The 22006-nt window shown below is 34.6% G+C and overlaps 2 protein-coding genes and 2 long non-coding RNA genes across 8 annotated transcripts; all 4 read right to left on the minus strand.

Moving 5' to 3' along the window:
- Nucleotides 1-127: 127 nt before the first annotated feature.
- Nucleotides 128-6211, minus strand: LOC135785416 (uncharacterized). 3 transcript variants are annotated; one of them, XR_012335688.1, is made up of 7 exons: nucleotides 5827-6211; nucleotides 2679-2842; nucleotides 960-1278; nucleotides 762-853; nucleotides 609-667; nucleotides 383-457; nucleotides 128-197 (listed from the first exon to the last, which is right to left on the minus strand). XR_012335688.1 is itself a non-coding variant. In XM_065294836.2 (7 exons), the coding sequence occupies exons 1-7, from the start codon at nucleotides 5873-5875 to the stop codon at nucleotides 168-170; spliced, it is 921 nt and encodes a 306-aa protein (XP_065150908.1). In that variant the 5' UTR covers nucleotides 5876-6211; the 3' UTR covers nucleotides 128-167. The 3 variants fall into 3 exon arrangements, 2 of the variants coding, with proteins under 2 accessions (XP_065150908.1, XP_065150907.1); XM_065294836.2 differs by having other exon boundaries at nucleotides 2679-2975; XM_065294835.1 differs by lacking the exon at nucleotides 5827-6211 and having other exon boundaries at nucleotides 2679-4312.
- A 109-nt stretch (nucleotides 6212-6320) lies between these two features.
- On the minus strand, nucleotides 6321-15758 carry LOC135785414 (uncharacterized). 3 transcript variants are annotated; one of them, XM_073813142.1, is made up of 9 exons: nucleotides 15543-15758; nucleotides 15089-15409; nucleotides 14144-14492; nucleotides 14018-14068; nucleotides 13016-13116; nucleotides 12823-12860; nucleotides 12643-12702; nucleotides 12402-12462; nucleotides 6321-8487 (listed from the first exon to the last, which is right to left on the minus strand). In XM_073813142.1, exons 1-8 carry the CDS (start codon nucleotides 15700-15702, stop codon nucleotides 12406-12408), a joined length of 1137 nt encoding a protein of 378 aa, XP_073669243.1. In that variant the 5' UTR covers nucleotides 15703-15758; the 3' UTR covers nucleotides 6321-8487; nucleotides 12402-12405. The 3 variants fall into 3 exon arrangements, with proteins under 3 accessions (XP_073669243.1, XP_065150905.1, XP_065150904.1); XM_065294833.2 differs by lacking the exon at nucleotides 6321-8487 and adding an exon at nucleotides 9228-10762 and having other exon boundaries at nucleotides 12643-12699; XM_065294832.2 differs by lacking the exon at nucleotides 6321-8487 and adding an exon at nucleotides 9228-10762.
- A 1423-nt stretch (nucleotides 15759-17181) lies between these two features.
- LOC141281376 (uncharacterized) lies at nucleotides 17182-18011 on the minus strand. Its single transcript, XR_012335667.1, has 3 exons — nucleotides 17961-18011; nucleotides 17726-17781; nucleotides 17182-17606 (listed from the first exon to the last, which is right to left on the minus strand). It is a non-coding gene; the product is annotated as an uncharacterized lncRNA (long non-coding RNA).
- Nucleotides 18012-20099: 2088 nt separating this feature from the next.
- On the minus strand, nucleotides 20100-21534 carry LOC141281449 (uncharacterized). Its single transcript, XR_012335795.1, has 3 exons — nucleotides 21420-21534; nucleotides 20972-21292; nucleotides 20100-20385 (listed from the first exon to the last, which is right to left on the minus strand). It is a non-coding gene; the product is annotated as an uncharacterized lncRNA (long non-coding RNA).
- Nucleotides 21535-22006: the final 472 nt, after the last annotated feature.

Below are 22006 nucleotides of genomic sequence, written 5' to 3' on the forward strand. Positions count from 1 at the left end.
AATTTAACCCAACAGCTGTGTTTGTCCCTTTTTGACCCAACGCTGGGTTAAAAATTATGATAATAATGAACAAAAAATTTTTTTATTATTTTTTATTGATTTTGATCAACATAACAAATTACAGATAGTACAAATAAAACTTAATCATCTCTCTATTTATTATTTTTTTACCATAGAAGCATATATGTTTTGTTATCCTATACACCACCATAACACAAACGCACACAAACAGACACACAAAGAAGAATGTTATTAGTATATGAAATGGATGAATATGATGTAAATTAAAAATGTGTAAATGTGTACAAGCGTAACTGAAGCGTGCTACATCTCTGCACAGCGTTTCATTATTGTAGATTCACAATATTTCACAAAAAAATACCTCAGGGATGTTTTTGATCCTAGACCCAGTCATAACTTCATAGGGGTTTTCACATTCAACCACACCACTATTTTCCTATGAAAGCAGATAAAGACAAGACTATAGTATGTGCTTGCAAACTCGAAAGCTCAGCATTTAAAAAAATATCAATTATCAACATTTTCAGACTGCAGTATGTCTGTTTTGTAAAGTCAAATATTGCATCAAGAAGATTGAAGTTTCCTACTTTAGGTAATTGTTTCCTTTTCATGGATACATAGACATCTGTATCAGCTGCTTTCGGTTCTGCAAAGATACAACCACACGTATTGTAAATATAATCTCACATGAAGCTGTTATCATTTCACACTTTTTCTGATCAAAGAATTAAATCACTTACTTATTTTTATGAAGTTTAGCAATTTCACAACTCCACAGATTATTATTGGCAGCAAAATGAGAAGCCATAGAAAGTGTATAGAAACACTAGACCTGAAATCCAGTTACAGAATAACAATGACTGAAAGCGTAATTAACTCAACCAATCCCTTATATACACACAAATTAATATTTGGACTTAATTTGCATATCTGCTTACGTTGTTTGATAGAGTGTTATATCAGAGAAGTCATTTGAATATTGGGGCTTTTTCACGTGAATATAAAGAGGCATTTGTGATTCCCCATCAGAACAGAAGTACCAACCAGCATCCTCCATCTGCAGTCCTCTAAAAGTCACATCCAGGACTTTGTCATCACCGCTTATATCCACTATTGGTTTACTTAAGGTTCCTCTATTTTCTTCAACGCACTCTCTTCCGATCTTACACAGTTTTGATGCTCCATGACACTGGATGGTTATACTTTCACCCTCATAGCCTGTTACATTTTGACTAGAGACGGAAAGCTTTGTGTTGCCTAAAACATGAGAAAGAAAAGGTCACAGACAAAAGCCAAACTCCTACCCGTCTGCTCACTGACTTTCTGATAAATGTTGTAACCCGAAATAGCATGCATTGGTTAAATTCATAGTTCCAAGTCATAAAATGTGTAACAATAAGTAGCAAAGGTGGCATGTCTTTTAGTTGTCAAGCATTGCGTTTGCAGCGCAGAAGGGCATTCTGCCTAAAGGGTGCACATTACAATAATACTTCAAAGGAACATACCCCCACCCCGATAAAAATGTTGAGTTACCTTTTAACCAGTTTTAGGTGAAAAAGGAACGAAACCAAACCCACTGGGTTATAATTTAACATTTAGGTTATTTCGACCCAAAATGCTGTGTTGGGTCAAATATTAACATTTTCTGGATAAATTTATTTAACCCAATAGGTTGAGTTTGTTCCTTTTGATCCAATGCTGGATTGTAAATAACCCAACATTTTAAAAAGTGTATCTGTACCTAAATTTGGAGATTTTTAAAAGGTACCATTCCAGTGACCATATTTTACTTCAGATATGTATCCTAGGATGTTATAATAAATAGTATTTATTTTTACTCAAACAGTTCCACTTAAAATTAAATAAATATTCTGTATTTAAAAAATTGCACCCCCAACTTTTTCTCTGTGGTGTTAAAACAATGGTTGTCAAGAGACTTAACTTCCTGTGTGTAGTGGTTATTGTGCTGGTTGATCTGAATGTTGAAGTCATTCTTCTAACTTTCGTATATTTCTGACACATTTCATGTTTCATATTTTATTACAGTTGTTTATTAGGCGATAAACCGATTATTTGCGAATCACAATAAATTTGGAGTATCATGAATAGTTTTTAAATGTCCCCTGATCTTAAACTGATCATGACAGCAACTTCCATTTTAGAAAAGTCTACATTTATGCTGTACTCTTTGTGGTGTCATTGCATTTCCTGGTAACACCACAGACTTAAACATTTGTGTTATGAGTATTTGAAAATGACTTTAAAACCAAAATGCATTTAAGCTTTCATTTTACTGCATAAAATACATTTTATTAATGAAAAACAAGCCTTTTACTCTCTCTTCAATTGAAGAATGACCCATAAGAGCAAGTAGAGTACTCCACATACTCCACTTCTTGGCACACTTTGTTATTTTAGTTTACACCAGTAGTTCTTCAAATTTTCTGCGCGCTCCCCTCTCTTTGTGTAGGGTGCATCCCTTTATGCCCCCCTCCCAAAGAAAAGATATTTATAAAATGTCATAAAACTGGAACCCCCGGCAACATCTTGCACCCAACGTTTGAGAACCACTACTTTACACAAATCAAGAAATTTCAATATTCTAAATAAAATTTAAAGAGCAAGAATATTAAACATCGCTCAAAAACAAATCTTACCTTCTATGACCTCTAAATGGAGGCTTGTGGCATGATCACTTCCAGGTTGTTGCACACCACACCAGTAATAACCACTGTCACTAACTTTAGCATCCGTTAGTATCGCTGTGAAAATGTTTTCTGTTTTGTAATCCAAAATCGATATTCTCTCACGTACATAATGACTGAAAATGAAATAATAACCAGAACTCAGGTACTTTGGGGAACTAGCATATTTAGCTTCATAGAAACAAGGGATTATAATAGTTTGTTCTTTTTGAACAAAAATTTTACTGATTATGTGAACTTCTTCAGATCCTGTGGAGAAAAAACACATTGATAAACTTTCCAAGATCATATCAGAGTCAACTGTTTTCATGCATACATTTTCTAAATAAGGAGGGAGCCATATTTTTGGATGGGCAAGCAGACACTCCAGCCTAAACCCATGCCATTTGAAAGCTATAATGCTGGTGTTGATGCTCAAACTACAACAGCGTTGCACAAAAGTGCTTAAACTGTTCGAGGTAATTTGCCCACAAATGGCCTAGTTGCACACATTAAACCGAAATGATGTTATTAGACATCAGGGATGACTTCTTAAACAGAATTTTTAATGGTGAATGGAAAAATTGTACCGGTGATGAATTTACTGAAACAACCCAATAAAACAATGTGCTGTGTTGCCCAATTGATTGCCTACAGTAGTCCTACTTCTAGATTTTTCAGCCTGATCTCAGGAATTGTTGTACGTATTTTACGAGTTGGCAAATCGTTATGAATTCAAACAACGTGAATAGTATAAAAACATCCAAATTATTGAAAAACAAAAGAAAAAAATAATGAAACCCCAAAGGTGCGAATGCAAATCATACAAAAATGAAGTGGTTGTATGAATTATCAAAATAGCTGTAAACTCGGAGAGAAAGCAGAAGTTACCTGTGGTGCGCGGCGGTGAGCTCAGTGTTGTATTTGTAAACAATGGCGGGTTATGAGTTCATATCTGCGATCTGTATTTTTTGTTGTTTTCACATTGCTCGTGACCAAACAACATTGCATTAGGCGACATCAAAAGGAACCTAGGTTTGAACATTTGGCTTCACACAGGATGTGCTAAGGACGTCAGCAATTTGGCAAATAGATGGTAAGCTGTTTTAAACAACTTTGGTGAAGAAATGTGGATGTTAACTTCAGGTTTGCTCGACTTTTAATCAGCGTGCATGTGGAAACGTCCGTAAACAGTGCGGGGGTAAACGTATCATCTTCATCAAAACTTTATGATTGGCCCAAAGCTGTCAGTGCGGTCTGACGTCGTCTGTTCTAAATGCCGGTAATCTACTTTTTGTTCACACATAGCGCTTACCGGTAAATTGGCAGCATTGATTAACCAGATAGATTATGTTTACACATGATCTGTTAACTGCAATTTACCAGTAAATTACCAGTAAAGACTGTATGTGTGAAAGGGACTAATGATGCTTACCTGATGAGTTTTTACAGTAATCTGTAATTCCACTATTATCCATTAGATGGCCACCCAATTTACAAAAAACTGAAGCAAACTTAACAACATTTTAAACTCAATGCATGTTTTGAACAAAATCCCTTTACATAAATGCAATTATCTCAGCTTTTTGCTCAAAATTTTTTATTTTTGAAGAAACCTCCCCATATTTAAGAGGTGATAGAAAGAGAACAAATGAAAATAAGAAAAAACCATAAAAAAATCATGTTTCTTTTAAGCAGATGGTCTGTTCTTCTGTAAGTAAACAACGTAAAGAATAAGCCTAAACTGAATATTTAATTCTCGAGATTTTACGACTTTATTCTCATTAAATAATGACTTTATTCTTGTTAAATAACGATTTTATTCTCGTTAAATAACGACTTTATTCTTGTTAAATAACGACTTTATTCTTGTTAAATAACTACTTTATTGTCGATAAATAAAGATTTTATTCCATTAAATAACGACTTTATTCTTGTTAAATAACAACTTTATTCTCGTTAATTAACGACTTTATTTTTGTTAAATAATGACTTTATTTTCGTTAAATAACGACTTTATTCTTGTTAAATAATGACTTTATTTTCATTAAATAACGACTTTATTCTTGTTAAATAATGACTTTATTTTCGTTAAATAACGACTTTATTTTTGTTAAATAATGACTTTATTCTTGTTAAATAACAACTTTATTCTTGTTAAAAAACTACTTTTTTACCTCGTAAAATAACGACTTTATCCTCGTTAAATAATGACTTTATTCTTGTTAAATTACGACTTTATTTTCGTTAAATATTGACTTTATTATCGCATTTTAATGACTTTAATCTTGAGATGGTTTTATTATTTTATTTTAGCTTGGCCCTAATCCTCCTTCGTAGTTTTTTCACTTGATATATTTGTATGATAATCTTTTATTTATAGAAAAAAAATTCCTGGAGGCATTATGTGAAACTTTGTGAAAATCACAAAAAATGCCGGCGGACAAAAAAAGGCTGACTGGGAATGAGTTAAACAAAAAAGGGGGAAAAACAATAAATGTTGGCAACAAACTTCATTAAAAATGACAACAAATGTGTTCTGAAGACAATTGTGACTTGGTGGTTTAGAACTCGGTAAGTAATTTATGATAATATACAAATTTCGGGGTGACCTAAGCCTTTAATACGAATTAGCTAACTTGTAAAATATGAATACATTTCTAGAAGATTGCATTGATATTTTCACTTATTAAAAAACCTTAATCATCAGTTCTTTTTAAAACCCTGAAACCCTTTGTTAGTATTATACAACAGGATCATTTTGTAGAAAGCATGAATTGCCATAAACGCTGACAAAAGACATTTATTGAATGTTCCCAGGGTGATCTATAGGCTAATGTTAGAAGAAATTGGCAAAATATGTACCCCAGTTGTCACCGGGGCGCTACCCTTTTAAAAAGTACAGCTTTGGACCTAAAGAGTTCATACTAGGACCTCAAAAGTACAGATTAGTATTTCAAAGTTACAAATTTGTACCAAATGTATACATATATGTACCTAATGGCACATATTAGGACCTTTTTAAATGGTACTGCCCCACCAGTGACAGCTGGAGTACATATTTTGACTATTTTTTTCTAACAGCGTACAGAAATTTAAAAAGAATTTAGTTTAGTCTTACCTGAGAAGTCTGTTAGGAGAAACACAAGCAGTAGACTAGTTATCATCATGTCTGTCTGAGAATGCTTGATAAGGGTCGTGGTGACAGCATTTCTAAGCTATTGATAGTTATCAGTCATGTGACTTACAGTATCAGGGGGTTTATTAGGTGGGCAAGAAAGCTGCAGTTTACATTGAACTCTGCATATAGACAATTTCAAAAGATGTAAACAACACTGGTCCAGAAGCACTTCCTGTTTCAGTTTTTTAACACTAGATAAACGTTGGGATAAAATAAACCAACAAAACATATAGAACTGAATTAACTGAAGTTAAACAAACATCTTAAAGATAATGATGATATATGTGAAATAATAAAAAAACAGTCACAAACTGAAACAGGAAGTGTTTCTGGACCAGTGTTGTTTACATCACTTGAAATGGTCTATAGAGGCAGCACAAGCTCGTCAATTTTCCATCTATTTCAAGTCACGACTACTTAAATAACAGGATTATAACAGCATCCATATCATATGGTCGCCAAAACTCATAATTTAATGTCTACTTTGGTGATGTTGACATATATTTTGTGAAAAATTCCTCGCATTATACTACGACCAGGATTATATTAATATTATATAGTATTGCTTTCTTTGTATTATAATATATTAGATCATATTAATGAAAACAATAAAATTCAGTCTGATCACAAGATTAATACTCTTAGTAAAACAAATGATCTAAAAGCGTAAAAGGATTTGCAAACATTGCATTTTCACCCTTCTCACATCACTTTCGCATTTTCATATGACAATTCTTTAGCTACTGTAACTTTTACAATTCTTGTGTTTATTGTTTTCCTAATTTGTTTTGCTTACTTGCATCAGCTGAGCTTGTACTGGCCCTGCAAATGTGCCATTTCCTTTGTTACCCACAGACTCACTTTATGACCCACTTGTTTGATTTGCATAAATAATTAACTGAATCGGGCAATAAAGCAACGCAAAATGTTATGCAGCGATTTTATCCAAAGCGACAGTACAGTACACTTTTAAAAGGTCCTAATTATGTGTACTATTTAGCTACAGATATGCATATACACTCACCTACAGGATTATTAGGAACACCTGTTCAATTTCTCATTAATGCAATTATCTAATCAACCAATCACATGGCAGTTGCTTTAATGCATTTGGGGTGTGGTCCTGGTTAAGACAATCTCCTGAACTCCAAACTGAATGTCAGAATGGGAAAGAAAGATGATTTAAGCATTTTGAGTGTGGCATGGTTGTTGGTCCCAGATGGGCCAGGCTGGTTTACAAAGAATGGTGTGAAAAGGGAAAAACATCCAGTATGCGGCAGTCCTGTGGGCGAAAATGTCTTGTTGATGCTAGAGGTCAGAGGAGAATGGGTCGACTGATTCAAGCTGATAGAAGAGCAACTTTAACTGAAATAACTACTCGTTACAACCGAAGTATGCAGCAAAGCATTTGTGAAGCCACAACACGCAAAACCTTGAAGCGACCTTGGGCTACAACAGCAGAAGACCCCATCAGGTACCACTCTTCTCCACTACAAATTGGAAAAAGAGACTACAATTTGCACAAGCTCACCAAAATTGGACAGTTGAAGACTGAAAAATGTTGCCTGGTCTGATGAGTCTCTATTTCTGTTGAGACATTCAGATAGAGTCAGAATTTGTTGTAAACAGAATGAGAACATGGATCTATCATGCCTTCTTACCACTGTGCAGGCTGGTGGTTGTGGTTTAATGGTTTTCTTGGCACACTTTAGGCCCCTTAGGGCCAATTGGTTATCATTTAAATGCCTCGGCCTACCTGAGCATTGTTTCTAACCATGTCCATCCCTTTATGACCACCATGTACCCATCCTCTGATGGCTACTTCCAGCAGGATAATGCACCATGTCACAAAGCTCGAATCATTTCAAATTAGTTTCTTGAACATGACAATGAGTTCACTGTACTAAAATGGCCCCCACAGTCACCAGATCTCAACCCAATAGAGCATCTTTGGGATGTGGTGGAACGGGAGCTTTGTGCGCTGGATGTGCATCCCACAAATCTCCATCAACTGCTAGATGCTATCCTATCAATATGGGCCAACATTTCTAAAGAATGTTTACAGCACCTTGTTGTATCAATGCCATGTAGAATTAAGGCAGTTCTGGAGGCGAAAGGGGGTCAAACACAGTATTAGTATGGTGTTCCTAATAATCCTTTAGGTGCGTGTATTTGGTAGCAATATGTACCTTTGAGGTACTAATATGCACCCTTTAAAGATGCAATTTGTAAAATCTGCACCACTAGAGGGCGCACAATTAAAACAATAACACTGATGTAGATTAATGAAGTAAAAATGTGTACTTTTTAAAACAGTACTGCCCCAGCTTTTGGACACTTTTTCAGAGAGCATTTTTCAACCATCACTTGAGCTATGCAAATAAATGCCATTAAATCAGCAGGTACTTTGAATTGTTAGTGAAATCAACAACAAAGATCAACGATAAGTCACTCAAATGTGGTGAATGCCACATTAGTGCTGATGTCAGTTCACATGTGTCTATTTATATCGTCTGTATATCTTCTCGATGATGACAGCAGATGGCAACACCTCCATGTTCAGTTCCTGTCTTGATAATGCCTAATCTGTGATCTCATGATCTAGAGAGATATGAAGGCCAGTCACAATGAAATACAGTATAGTTGATTCTTAAAGGGATAGTTCACCTCAAAAATGAAAAAGCTGTTATCATTTACTCACCCTCATGTCGATCTAAACCTGTATGAGTTTCTGTTTATTAAATATTGATTAATGATTATAACCACTCAGTTAGAAGCAGTGGTGGTAATAACGGCTTTATAAATAAACGGCGTTACTTACAGCGTTATTTTTTTTTAGTAATGAGTAATCAAATAAATTACTTTTTCCTCCGTTACAGTAGCCAGAAAAAAAACTCTGGGTGTGCATCTGAAAATCTGTGTGTGCCAAATTTATTGTCATATTGCCTACTGTGCAAAATGATTAACCATAAGCATGTAAGTTAACCATTCTATAACAATAATGTTATGAGCGAGAAGGCAGAGGCAGATCCAAATGCAACAATTTATTAGACAAGAAATAACAGGCAAAGGTCAGTATCGGAATCAGAACATAGAATGTAAAAAAGATGGACGACGCCCGTTCGCTCTCTTCCATTGGTGAAAAGTTAAGCCGCCAGTGTCCTGATACGGTGCTGACATTTTTGGTCTTGAGTCTGCGCAGTAGCGATTTCGGGACAAGTCCTGGCAGAAGCGAGCAGGAAGTAAAGCCTCGAAATCAAGACCCCGCCCTCGTTCTCGGGGAATGCACATATCACGCACTATTACAGCTGTCAATCATGACGTGACACCACCGTTTTTATATCTTTAAATAACTAACTATTAAACACAAACTTATTTTAAAAACAATTGAATTTACATCAGCGTGATAAAAACTACAGTAAATGACAGAAACCAGCTTCGGAAAAAAGATAATTGAAGTGTAATTAAATTTTTTAGTTGGTCTCAAGTCCCATTGAATAACATGGGGATGCGGGGTTTTTGACCTATACTGGGACCAGTCACTGGGGGGCGCTCAAGACATTTTGGCTTCACTGTTCAGGGCTTGTGTCAGAAATATTCAAACTGATTTTTGCAACTTGATTAAAGCAACACTATGTAGTTCCCATGTAAAAATGACTTACAGCTCCCCCATGTGGTTGAAAAGCGCAACAGTGCCTGGTATCAGACACTCTTCTGCAATTTGTCCAGTTAAAAGTTGTTCTATCACTGAAATAATTTTAGAGACATTATTTAAAGGTAAAAAAACTACATAGTGTTGCTTTAAATGCATAAATCTACTTAAATGTCATTTGCCAACATGTTTTATTCATAAATCAGACACACATAGCGGAACTATAAAGTCTAAAGATACTCTATTCTTTTCCCAGTTCAACAGCCACTTACTTTCATGTATTTCTCTGAACTGCAGCACTCATCTTGTTATAAATCAAGATAGTTTATAAAAGTTTTTAAATGAAGAATCAGAATATCAGATAGTTGACATGGTAAGCAAGTTAGGGAATATTTTAATAAAAAAGGAAAAACTAAATAAAACGAGTAGCATACTCTGTTAGTTATTGTGGCTGCGGTGTGTCACATGACAATCATGACGCGTCGCCATGGACACAAGGGTTCAGTTAAAATATTTTTAACTTACGCGTGAAAGGGTTAATTTAAAAAATGTATAAAACAACAATAGCACAAGTTTTGTAAACATTTTTATTGAGACTATAAAAAAATTATTCTGCATCCATTTTTAGGTGTGCCATCTGCCACTGTGGGTGGCACTGGCACACCCTGGCATACCCGTGGCTACGTCACTGCCCCATTATAACTTTACTGACAGTAAATGCTGGGCATTACTATAATTAATCTCACTGAAGTGATTTTCACCAGAGAAGGTCCTCTTATCCAGACGAGCAATGTTTTTTTTCTCTAGTGTGTGAAAACACATAACTGATGATGATTGGTGCGTGTGTGTTAGAGGGGGTGAGACAACCACATAACCGATGATGATTGGCTTACTTTCCATCGTTAGCCAACCAGAAGCAGCCAGAGTTCATACACAAACACATGCACAGTCCGAGCAGTGCAGTGTTTCCAACTTGGTGACTTTGTCACTAGATTTAACAACTTTCTAAACCCCTTCAACAACTATATTTACAAAAAGCGACTAGGACAAATCTAGCGATCTTTTCTGGCATGGTTGGAGACTGACGCGAGAGCATGTATCGCTCTCTCTTCTGAACAAGCAGCGGGTGCTGCTGCTAGCCACTCACAGGCAGCCTGGTCCTGGCGCTGCAGTCCATCCAAGTCGCACACACCCACAAACGATGGCGATGGCAAGTACAAAAAACTAAAAGATAACAGCAAACACAAAATATAAAAAGCCATACTTTTCCATCATTGAGGTGAAAGGCAAGAATGTTTATGTAATGTGCAACTTATTCCGAGTAACTGTGCATTCCCACCAACCACGGTAGAGGCGGCAAAAATGGGCTATTCGCGCGTAGTTGGACGCTTACTGTGGTTTCACACCAGATGCGAGTCCAACGATTTGCGTGAGTATATTACATACAAAGTCAATGCAAAGACGCGATCAGACGCATCCTCGAGTGGGGCGATGCGGATGACACGATATAGGTGGCGCATTTGCCTCGAAAACACGCGCTATTCCTCTCAAACACGTCTTCGCCCAAGTTGAAAATATTCAACTCGAGCGAAAAATTTGCATGACACAAAGTTAAATCCTGTGAGTAATCTAGAGCGAGTAAAGCGATGTCTCGCGTTTGGTGTGTACGTAGCATTAAACATTTGAGTTCACTCGCTTCATTCGCGCGTGAAAGCCACTCGTGAAATTCTAGTCATTCGAGACATTCATGCGGAATTTTGCATCATGGGAGGGGCTTCTGTGACTCTGCTAAGACTCCGCCGAGACTCCGCTTGCTTCCTGTAATCACGTCACTACTACAGCAAGGTCCTGATTGGATAACGCAGAGCGGAAATCTGACGAAGTTCGCCATTCGCACCGTGCTTACCGCGTGTACCGCGTTGCAGGATGTCTAATCGCGTCTTTGCATTGACTTAACCCATGCTTGCCGCCTCTACCGCGGCTGGTGTAAACCAGCATAAGAAAAAGTCTCTTCACATCTGTAATTCTGAGTTTATGAAGCACTTCACATCATCACATGCTGCCACAAAATTTGTGGTTTCTCTTTAGTGTCCAATTCATTCGTTTAACACATTTAATATTGGGGGCATCCAAATTATTTTAAATATTTGAACTTTTTTAAGTAACGCAATAGTTACTTTGCCTGGTAATTAGTTACTTTTATAATGATGTAACGCAGTTACTAACTCAGTTACTATTTTTGAGAAGTAACTAGTAACTATAACTAATTAATTTTTTAAAGTAACGTTGCCAACACTGGTTAGAAGTACCCATTGACTTCCATAGTAGGAAAAACAAATACTATTGAAGTCAATGGGTATGCTTCCCATCATTCATCACCAGGCCCGGGGTGGGTAATCAGGAAAACTGAGAGAATTCCCGGGGGGCCGCTTCACTTTTGGGCCGGTCGAGGTTTTTGTTTTGTCGACAAATCTATCTTCTCTTAAATAACACTACACACATTCTGCATTATGACACCGCAGCAGAAGTGCTAAACTGTTGCTTCATTTATACAATTTGGCAAAAGTGCTAATTTGGAATTCCACCATGGAAAAAGTGGGCCGGCCTTGGGCCTGAAACTCCCAGGCTGAAAAGTGGCCCCACTCCGGCCCTGTTTATCACAATATCTTTATTTGTGTTTAGCAGAATAAAGAAACTCATACAGGTTTAAAACAACATTAGGGGGAGTAAGTGATGACAGACTTTTCATTTGTGTGTGAACTATCGCTTCAATGCATCATTTTGTGATCTAGCATCTATTGCAGTAAGTGATAATGATATGTCAATGTTTGTGTTTGTTTGATTCAGAAGTTAATCTGTTTACCCTTTTAATGCTGTATAAATGAAACTGTAGCGTAGATTAATTCATCTTCTCCAGGACCTGCCTGTAATATTAGATAAATATGAAATTCTGCATCAGTCCATATAAATGCAAACATTTCATGTAAACACAAGGACAAAGACAAAGTCTGTTTTCAAAACTACAGTATGTTAAAGTGTGCCCATTGTTTGGTTTCAATCTGATAAGTGCACTGTTTTGATGTTTTTGAAAACAGTATGTGTACCTGTGCCAGTTGTTTTTCACACGATCTGAACTGTGTTTCTTCACTGACAGTGTTTGACTGCTTTGACAACACAGCAAAAATGTTAAACCACAAAACATCATGAGCTCAGAGCAATTGTATCAACTTTGCAGGTTGTGTAGGAATGCATGCAGCAGATGTGATGATTTTTTCACGACTCACTTGGTTTTTTAGGCTGTTTTGTCTTTGCGGTTTACGCTCTGTTGATTTGTAGATTTTTAAAAGAGAAAAAAATATGCAGATTGTGATTCTGTGAATTTGTATCTGCTTTATACATTTACTGTACTTTACACTTTGTCTATTCAATCAGACCATTTTTAAGGGATGACACAAGAGAACACCATAACAGACTTACTCCTTTTGAACAAAATCCCTGCAGCACAGCTTAATATCACTAGAAGCAGTAAAATGATCCACAATATTATTAACCATGATGAGTATGGTGTTTCACTGTGGCTGAAAAAAAAAATCAAATGTAAAACAATATGTTTTGAAAATAATTTGACAATTGTTACCTGTGGTTGATTTAAAACTGTAATCATAAACTACAATGGCAATGCTGTACACTGTAAAAAGTTGGACCAACTTAAAAAAACACCTATATAAAATTATGTTATGAAAAAAAACAAATTTAAATTTTTAATAGTGTATCATGTACAATACTGTAATTGCAAAGCAGAATATAAAATGTTTTTTTATGTTGATATTTCTCTACATTTGTTATCTTAATTTTTCAGTTCAAAGTGAGCAAATAGACATAGCCAAAAAAAAAATCTGTTGTTGTTTGGTTTATCTAGTAGTATGAGTTGTATAGTTGTATAATAAATGGTATTTTTTGGTGTAAACAGAAAACACCAATATTGTTAATAGTAATTTAAATCATACACTGTAAAAAATACTTTGCTGCCTTAAAAATTTTTGTTGAATCAACTCAGATTTACAAGTCATTTCAACTTACTATTATTTATCTTGACCAGAGATGAGTTGTTATAACTACAGGTGAGTTGTAATAACTTAAAAAATTAAGTTGACTTTTCTCAACTATAATCTACATTGATCTATATTGATCTATATGATCTACATTGAACTATAATCTACATGATACAACTCATCTTTGTTGACAAGACTTGTAAATCTGAGTTGATTCAACAAAAAATTTTAAGGCAGCAAAGTATTTTTTACAGTGTATGTTTATGAGCATGGGAAAGGCGCTATAGAAAATAAACATATTATTATTATTATTATTATTAATGTTGGGTGATGTTGAAAAACAATGGTAATGGTTAAAATCTACACATCACATAATTTCAAACAAACAAACAAACACCCACATATAAACAAGTAATGGTAGACCTACTTTAGAGTTTGAGTTGTGAAGGTTTCTGAAGGCTGTACAGTGCTGGGTGACCTGCAGGATTATTCAAAACTGAGATGAGACAAAGCCAACGATTTCCACATGGTTTATTTCATTTTCATATCTTACCTAGGTGGCTCAGATGTCATCTCTTTAGTGGTAGTGATGATGGTTTCTCTTTTATATACAGTGATATGAACAGGGATTTGTAAATCTTTCACAGAGCACCAGTACCATCCTGTGTTCTCTGTCTTCAGTTTGTTTATGGTTACAAGCATTAATCCTGGTGAATATCTGATCGTAACAGCTTCTCTGTTTAAAGATTGCACTGAAATGTTTATGCAGTCACCACCCAGTTTACACCACTTCTCATCTCTTTTATCGGGTGGATGATGATGATGATGATGGCAAGAGATGTTTACACTACCAGACTCAAACCCTGACAACATCTGATTCCTAACATAGAGCCCAGAAATACCTAAACAGGAAGTACAATCATATTTTTAATAATCCCCTCTTTTGTTTGTGCTGGTAACAGCAAAGTTATGGGTTTGGTCAACAAGAAACACATATGCTGATGTGTACCTGTTCTGAGTCACTTTGGATAGTGTCAACCAAAATAATAACATAATGTAATAAACAAAGAATGTTATCAGTTTTAATTAATTGGAGAATCTACATTTGTTTTAAGTAACCTGTGGCTGTGTAACGTCTTTACACTTTCAGAAAAAAGGACAAATGCTGTCACTGTCACCTTTTAAAAAGTTCACCTTTGTGCATACAGTATAAGAAGGTACATATTGGTACCAAATGTATACATATCTAGCTAAGTATAATAGGACCTTATTAATGAGTAATGCCCCAAGGACAGCTTTTATACAATGTTTCCAAAATTGTACTGTATATACAAATGTTAACATATAGTCTATATAATTTTTCATATTTTGTTTATTGCTAATGTATGTTGCTCTGTTGCTGTATAACTAATGTTGTGCACTGCACTGTCCTTACAAATACATAACATTTATTTTAACATTTATTAACTTAATATTAAGCAGTTAGTGATAATTTCACCTGTGGTGACATGTAAATAGAACTTTGCTCCAATACGGTGTCCATGAAGTTCAATCCCACACCAGTGTGTACCAGTCTGAGTCTTATGAACGCTCCTCATTTCCACAATCAGGATATTTAAAGTTTTATCATCCGATAAAGAAATGCTGTTGTGTTTCACTTCTCCATTTGATTTTGTAACATATTCACTATCATCCAAAGACAGTCCGAGGCTCAAGTATTTTACGTTATTTACATAAATTTGCTTATACCAACAAGGGATTATGATGGAGTTTCCTTCCTGCACTGACACTCGACTGACAGTATGAACATCTTGCGCACCTAAAGTGATGAAATTCATTTTATTAAAGTGAGTCGGTTCATTCATTTCAAATTGAAAATTAAAGTATATAAATATGCATTTTAAAGTCATTTAGGTGTAAATCAGACATAGGAAAACTCAAAAATGCCTCACCTGAGATGTTGAATAGCATGAACATAAGAAGATGCAGAATCATTGTTGTGAATATGTGAGAGTCTGAGACCACCAACAGTTTTTTACCACCTGCATTTCCTTCTTTACACATCGGAAAATTACGCCCCCGCTTTTTTATATTTGTTATTGGGTGAGTCATATTGTATCAGTGTTTCTATGCGATTTGATATTTTGTTGACATCAATAGATTACAGAATTACATTACTTCACTTGATAGACATCATCCTCTTCCCAGTATGGCATGTATAAAATCCAAAATTAATTTAAAAATTAATTTTCAAGGATGGATTTATCTGTAAAAATTTAGTTTCAGTTCAATAATAAGTATCTCTGTCTTATTGGAGTTTGGCATAACTAAGTTATTTGCCATTCAGTCACTGATATTGCTAATGCAGTCTGTTAGCTTAGAAAAGTGGTGTGTTTCACTAGGATGTAAGAATATGTAAAGCTGGGTATCACCTGCATAGCAGTGGAAACTTAAATTATGTTTCCTGATAACGTCTCCTAGAGATAACATATATAACCAGAACAGGATAGGACCTAGAACTGATCCCTGCGGTATGCCATATTTAACCGGAGAGTGACATGATGTTTCCTCATTTAAATAAAAAAAGTAATAGCAGTTAGTTAAATACGATTTAAACCAGGCTAATGCCTGTCCACTGATGCCAACATAGTTTTCTAGTCTACTGAGTAAAATTATGTTGTCTTTTGTGTCAAACGCTGCACTAAGGTCTAGTAATATAAGAATTGAGATTTCACCACGATCGGATGTTAAAAGGAGGTAATTTGTAACTCTAAGCAATGCTGTCTCTGTGCTATGGGGCCTAAATCCTGATTGGAACTTTTCATACAAAGGTACAAATTAGTACCAAAGGTATACATAACTGTACCTTAATGGTACATATTAGGACTATTAGGTCTATTGCAGTGCATTGTTTTTCAGTATTCAGTAACAGTCTATTTCTTTTTAATGTTATTAAACTAAACCCCATACATATGCTAAGCTTCTAGCATAACTGAGTGATATTCAGTGCCTTGCCTGTTGGTTCTGTGTGGATTAGAGGTAGATGGATGATTATTCTAAATGATTATTTTTTTCTGCAATTAAAATAATCTTGTGTTTATTGTTTGCCTAGTTTGTTTTGCTCACAGCAACGGCTGAGCTTATGCTGGCCCTCCAAAGACAGCATTTCCTTTGTAACCCCCCAGCATCATTATTTTAAAACCCACTTGTTTGTTTACAAAAATACTTTACTGATTTGGACAATAAAATAATATTATGCATGTGGCAAGAATTTATCCAAAACAACTTTACATTTTATCACATGCACTAATATGACCTTGGTGTTTCTACAGTTTCAGAAAAAAAATACAAAAGCTGTCACTGGGACAGTTTTAAAAAGGTTCTATGTGTACTATTAAGTTACAAATATGCATATATATATATATATATATATATATATATATATATGTATATATATATATGTGTGTATATATATATATATATATATATATATATATATATATATATATATATATATATATATTAGAGTAAATTCAACAACAAATATCAAAAAAAATAAGTTACTTAATTGTGGTGAAGACTACTTTAATGATGATGTCATGTGTCCGGAAGATAATAAGTCGATGATGGCAGTAGATTGTAACATCTCCATGCTCAGTTCTTGTCTTGATAATGTCTAATCTGTATTCTCATTCTAATACAGTCTGTTATCTTAGAAAAGTGGTGGGTTTTGCTAGGATGTGAGGAGATGTAAAGCTGGGTTTTATCTGCATAGCAGTGAAAACTTATGTTAAGTCTCCTAAAGGTAATATATATAACGAGAACAGGATAGGACCTAGAACTGATCCCTGCGGTATGCCATATTTAACCGGAGAGTGACATGACTACTCATTTACATAAACAAAGTGAGAGCGATAGTGATTATTCAGGAAGTAAGAAGTCGATGATGGCAGTAGATGGTAACATCTCCATGTTCAGTTCCTGTCTTGATAATGCTTAATCTGTATTCTCATGATCTAAAGACATATATGAAGCTCAGTCTTAATGCAATTAATAAGTACTGTATATTTTTTTCTTAATGGACCATTTTGTAAATCAACAAATATGTTGTAGTTAGTGCAAAGAGTCTGTTTACCTGGTATGTGGTCTAAAGTAAACTGTGGTGTAGATCATTTCATCTACAGGTTCTTTCTGTAGTATAATATAAATATGAAATTCTGCATCAGTCCATATAAATGCAAACTTTTCATGTAAACACAAGGACAAACACAAAGTTTGTTTCCAAAACTGTGTTAAATTATGCTTATTGTTTGGCTTTGAACCTTTTACTGATTATCAAACACATGGTTGTTTTGAAAACAATAAAGTACCTGTGCCAGTTTACTTTCACATGTTCTGAAGTGTATTTCTTCACATGACTGCTTTGACAACACAACGAAAAAATGTAACCACAAAACATCATGAGCTCAGAGCAAATGTATCAAGTTTGCAGGTTGTGTATGCATCGACAGAGGAAATTATTTTAACAAGTTTTCATGACTCACTTGAGTGGTCTGTCTTGGCAGTTTTTTCACTGTTGATTTGTTGTTCAAAAAAAAAAAAAAAGATTATTAACAACGTCTATTATTGTCAACAGTAATTTTATTACATATGTGTATTGTGTATTTGTATTTGGTTTATACTTTTTTTAATTTACTTCACGCTTCGTCTATTCATGCAGATATTTGAAATAAATGACAAAAGAGTACAGGATATATCAGACTTACTCCTTTTGAACAAAATCCTCACAGTACAGCTTAATATCACTAGTAGCAGAAAAATGCTCCACAATATTATTAACCATAATAAGGCTTGTGTTTCACTGTGGCTGAAAGAAAAAAAAAAGAAATTAAAAATATATCAACAGTAACATTGAGTGCCTTGCTGGCAAATGCTATTTACACTAGCTCCGCCCACCAATGTCTGGTTGGGGCACCAATGTTAAATAACGACATGTTGAAATCAACAACTATAGTGGCACGGGCAGTAGAGAGTACGGTTCATGGAAATGGCTTTTGACATAATGTAGCTGGTTTGAATCCGCCATCACACTAAAAAAAATTTACATTATTTCTATTAAAAAGTGGGATTAAAGTGCCAAACAAGTGTTATTAGGAATAAAAGTATTTAGGGTTGGGGATCGGTAAAGGGATGGTTTTTATTTACCCAATAATGCAGCATACATTTAATAATTATTAAAAACGTTTCTAAGATTGCGTCATGTCAATGTACAAAACTACTGAGGGACAAAGAGTATCCAATATAGATAGCATCTAATTACTATTTATACTTACACTAAATAAAACTTATTTCCACCTGTAAATAACAAATCGCTAGGAAAATGCTGATATTGTCACTTAGTGTAAATAGAACATATCTCTAGATTTTTACTTAGTGATAGATGCTAACACCGAGTCCAAATAGCGGTAGATGCTACACTAAGTAAATATGCTGTTTTTACTTAGTGTAAATGTTATTTCAACTTGGTGTAAATTGCTGCTGCCATTTTGTTTTTAACCAAATATACATTTGTTACCTGTGGTTGATTTTAAACTGTGATCAACAAGTTTAAAAAATTTTCTACAATTATAATTTTATTTAACTTATTGATATGTTCTGGTATTTTTTAAAATGTTAACATAAGTAAACCAAGCCAAGCTAATGTAAAAAATATATATTAAATAAATATTACAATTAAGACTATTAATAGAATGTGCTTTGGCAGGCACCTCACAGAGTCTCTGCAGGCACCATGTTGGAGATCACTGCTTTAAGATATGTCAGATATGTATTTTCAGTTAAGAGCTCAAACATTATAGTCTGGGACGAGACATAATCTTTGTTTGTGAAACCAGACATAAATCAACCCTTAAAAATAAAGGTGTTCATGATGCCATAGACAAATCATTTTTGGCTGAATTGTTTCATGAATCACTTTTAACATTTCTCAGATTATTAAAAAAGGTAAGCAATAAATTATTCTTCAAACAACCTTTGACTGAATGGTTCTTTGAGGAACCAAAAATGGTTCTTTTACGGCTTCACTGAGAAGAACCTTTTAACCATTTAAGTGTAGTTAATAGTATGAGTATTATGATAAAATGTATATGTACTGGTAAATAAAATAAAAAAACAAAGGCAACACTGTAAATGGTTTTTCATTTTGTGATTTTGATGAATGTTTAGAAACAATGGTGTGGTAATGGTCAAAATCTACACACCACATAATTTTAAATGTGTCTACAGTATATAAACAAACATATTTAAACAAGTAGTAAACCTTCTTACTTTAGAGTTTGAGTTGTGAAGGTTTCTGAAGGCTGTACAGTGCTGGGTGACCTGCAGGATTATTCAAAGCTGAAATGAGACAAAGCCAATGATTTCCACATGGTTTATTTCATTTTCATTGAAAGTTATCTTACCTGGGTGGCTCAGATGTCATCTCTTTAGTGGTGATGTTTTCTCTTTTATGTACAGTGATATGAACAGGGATTTGTAGTTCTTTCACAGAGCACCAGTACCATCCTGTGTTCTCTGTCTTCAGTTTGTTTATGGTGACAAGCATTAATCCTGGTGAATATCTGACTGTAACATCTTCTCTGTTTAAAGATTGCACTGAAAGGTTTATGCAGTCACCACCCAGCTTACACAACTTCTCATCTCTTCTCTTGGGTTCATGATAATGGCAAGAGATGTTTACACTACCAGCCTCAAATCCTGACAACATCTGATTCTTTACATAGAGTCCAGTAATACCTAAACAGGAAGTGCAATCATATTTTTAATTATTCCCTCTTTTGTCTAATGTGCTGGCAACAGCAAAGTTATGGGTTTGATTCAATAAAAGCGCATCAACTGATGTGTACCTGTTTTGAGTCACTTTGAATAGTGCCAACCAAAATAATACTAATTTAAAGAACAAATAAATGTTACCAGTTATGATTAATTCAAGGATCTAGATTTTTAAGTAACTTGTGTCTGTAATGTCTTTGCACTTTCAGAAAAAAAGTACAAATGCTGTCAATGGTTAAAAATTCACCTTTGTGCATAGTACATTAAAGGTACATATTGGTACCAAATGTATACATGTCTCTACCTAAATATATTAGGACCTTATTAAAGAGTAAATGGCAGCTTTTGTACAATTCTTCTAAAAGTGTACTGTATATACAAATGTTAATATATAGTCTACAGTATATGATTTTTCATATTTTGTTTCTTGCTAATGTATGTTGTTCTGTTGCTTTATAACTAATGTTGTGTACTGCACTCTCTTTACAAATACATAACATTTATTTTAAAATGTAATAACTTAATCTTAAGCAGTTAGTGATAATTTTACCTGTGGTGACCTGTAAATAGAACTTTGCTCCAATACGGTGACCAAGTAGTTCAATCCCACACCAGTAAGTACCAGTCTGACTCTTCTGAACGCTCCTCATTTCCACAGTCAGGATATTTAAAGTTTTATTATCCAATAAAGAAATGCTGTTGCGTTTCACTTCTCCATTTGATTTTGTAACATATTCACTATCATCCAAAGACAGTCCGAAGCTCAAGTATTTTACATTATTTATATAAATTTGTTTATACCAACAAGGGATTATGATGGAGTTTCCTTCCTGCACAGACACTCGACTGACAGTACGAATATCTTACGCACCTAAAGTGACAAAATAAATTTTCATTAAAGTGAGTCGGTTGTTTCATTTCAATAAAAAGTATATAAATATGCATTTTTAAGTCATTTAGGTGTAAATCAGACATAGGAAAACTCAAAAATGCCTCACCTGAGATGTTGAGTAGCATGAACATAAGAAGATGCAGAATCATTGTTGTGAATATGTGAGAGTCTGAGACCACCAACAGTTTTTTACCACCTGCATTTCCTTCTTTACACATCGGAAAATTCACCCCGCTTTTTTATATTTGTTATTGGGTGAGTCATATTGTATCAGTGTTTCTATGCGATTTTATATTTTGTTGACATCAATAGATGACCTAATTACATTACTTCACTTGATAGACATCATCCTCTTCCCAGTATGGCATGTATAAAATCCAAAATTATTTTTAAAATTAATTTTCAAGGATGGATTTATCTGTAAAAATTTAGTTTCAGTTCAATAATAAGTTTCTCTGTTTTATTGGAGTTTGGCATAACTAAGTTATTTGCCATTCAGTCACTGATATTGCTAATGCAGTCTGTTAGCTTAGAAAAGTGGTGGGTTTCGCTAGGATGTAAGAATATGTAAAGCTGTATCACCTGCATAGCAGTGGAAACTTAAATTATGTTTCCTGATAACGTCTCCTAGAGATAACATATATAACCAGAACAGGATAGGACCTAGAACTGATCCCTGCGGTATGCCATATT

This window comes from Paramisgurnus dabryanus, chromosome 22, assembly GCF_030506205.2.
Source record: "Paramisgurnus dabryanus chromosome 22, PD_genome_1.1, whole genome shotgun sequence".
Taxonomy (NCBI): Eukaryota; Metazoa; Chordata; class Actinopteri; order Cypriniformes; family Cobitidae; genus Paramisgurnus; species Paramisgurnus dabryanus.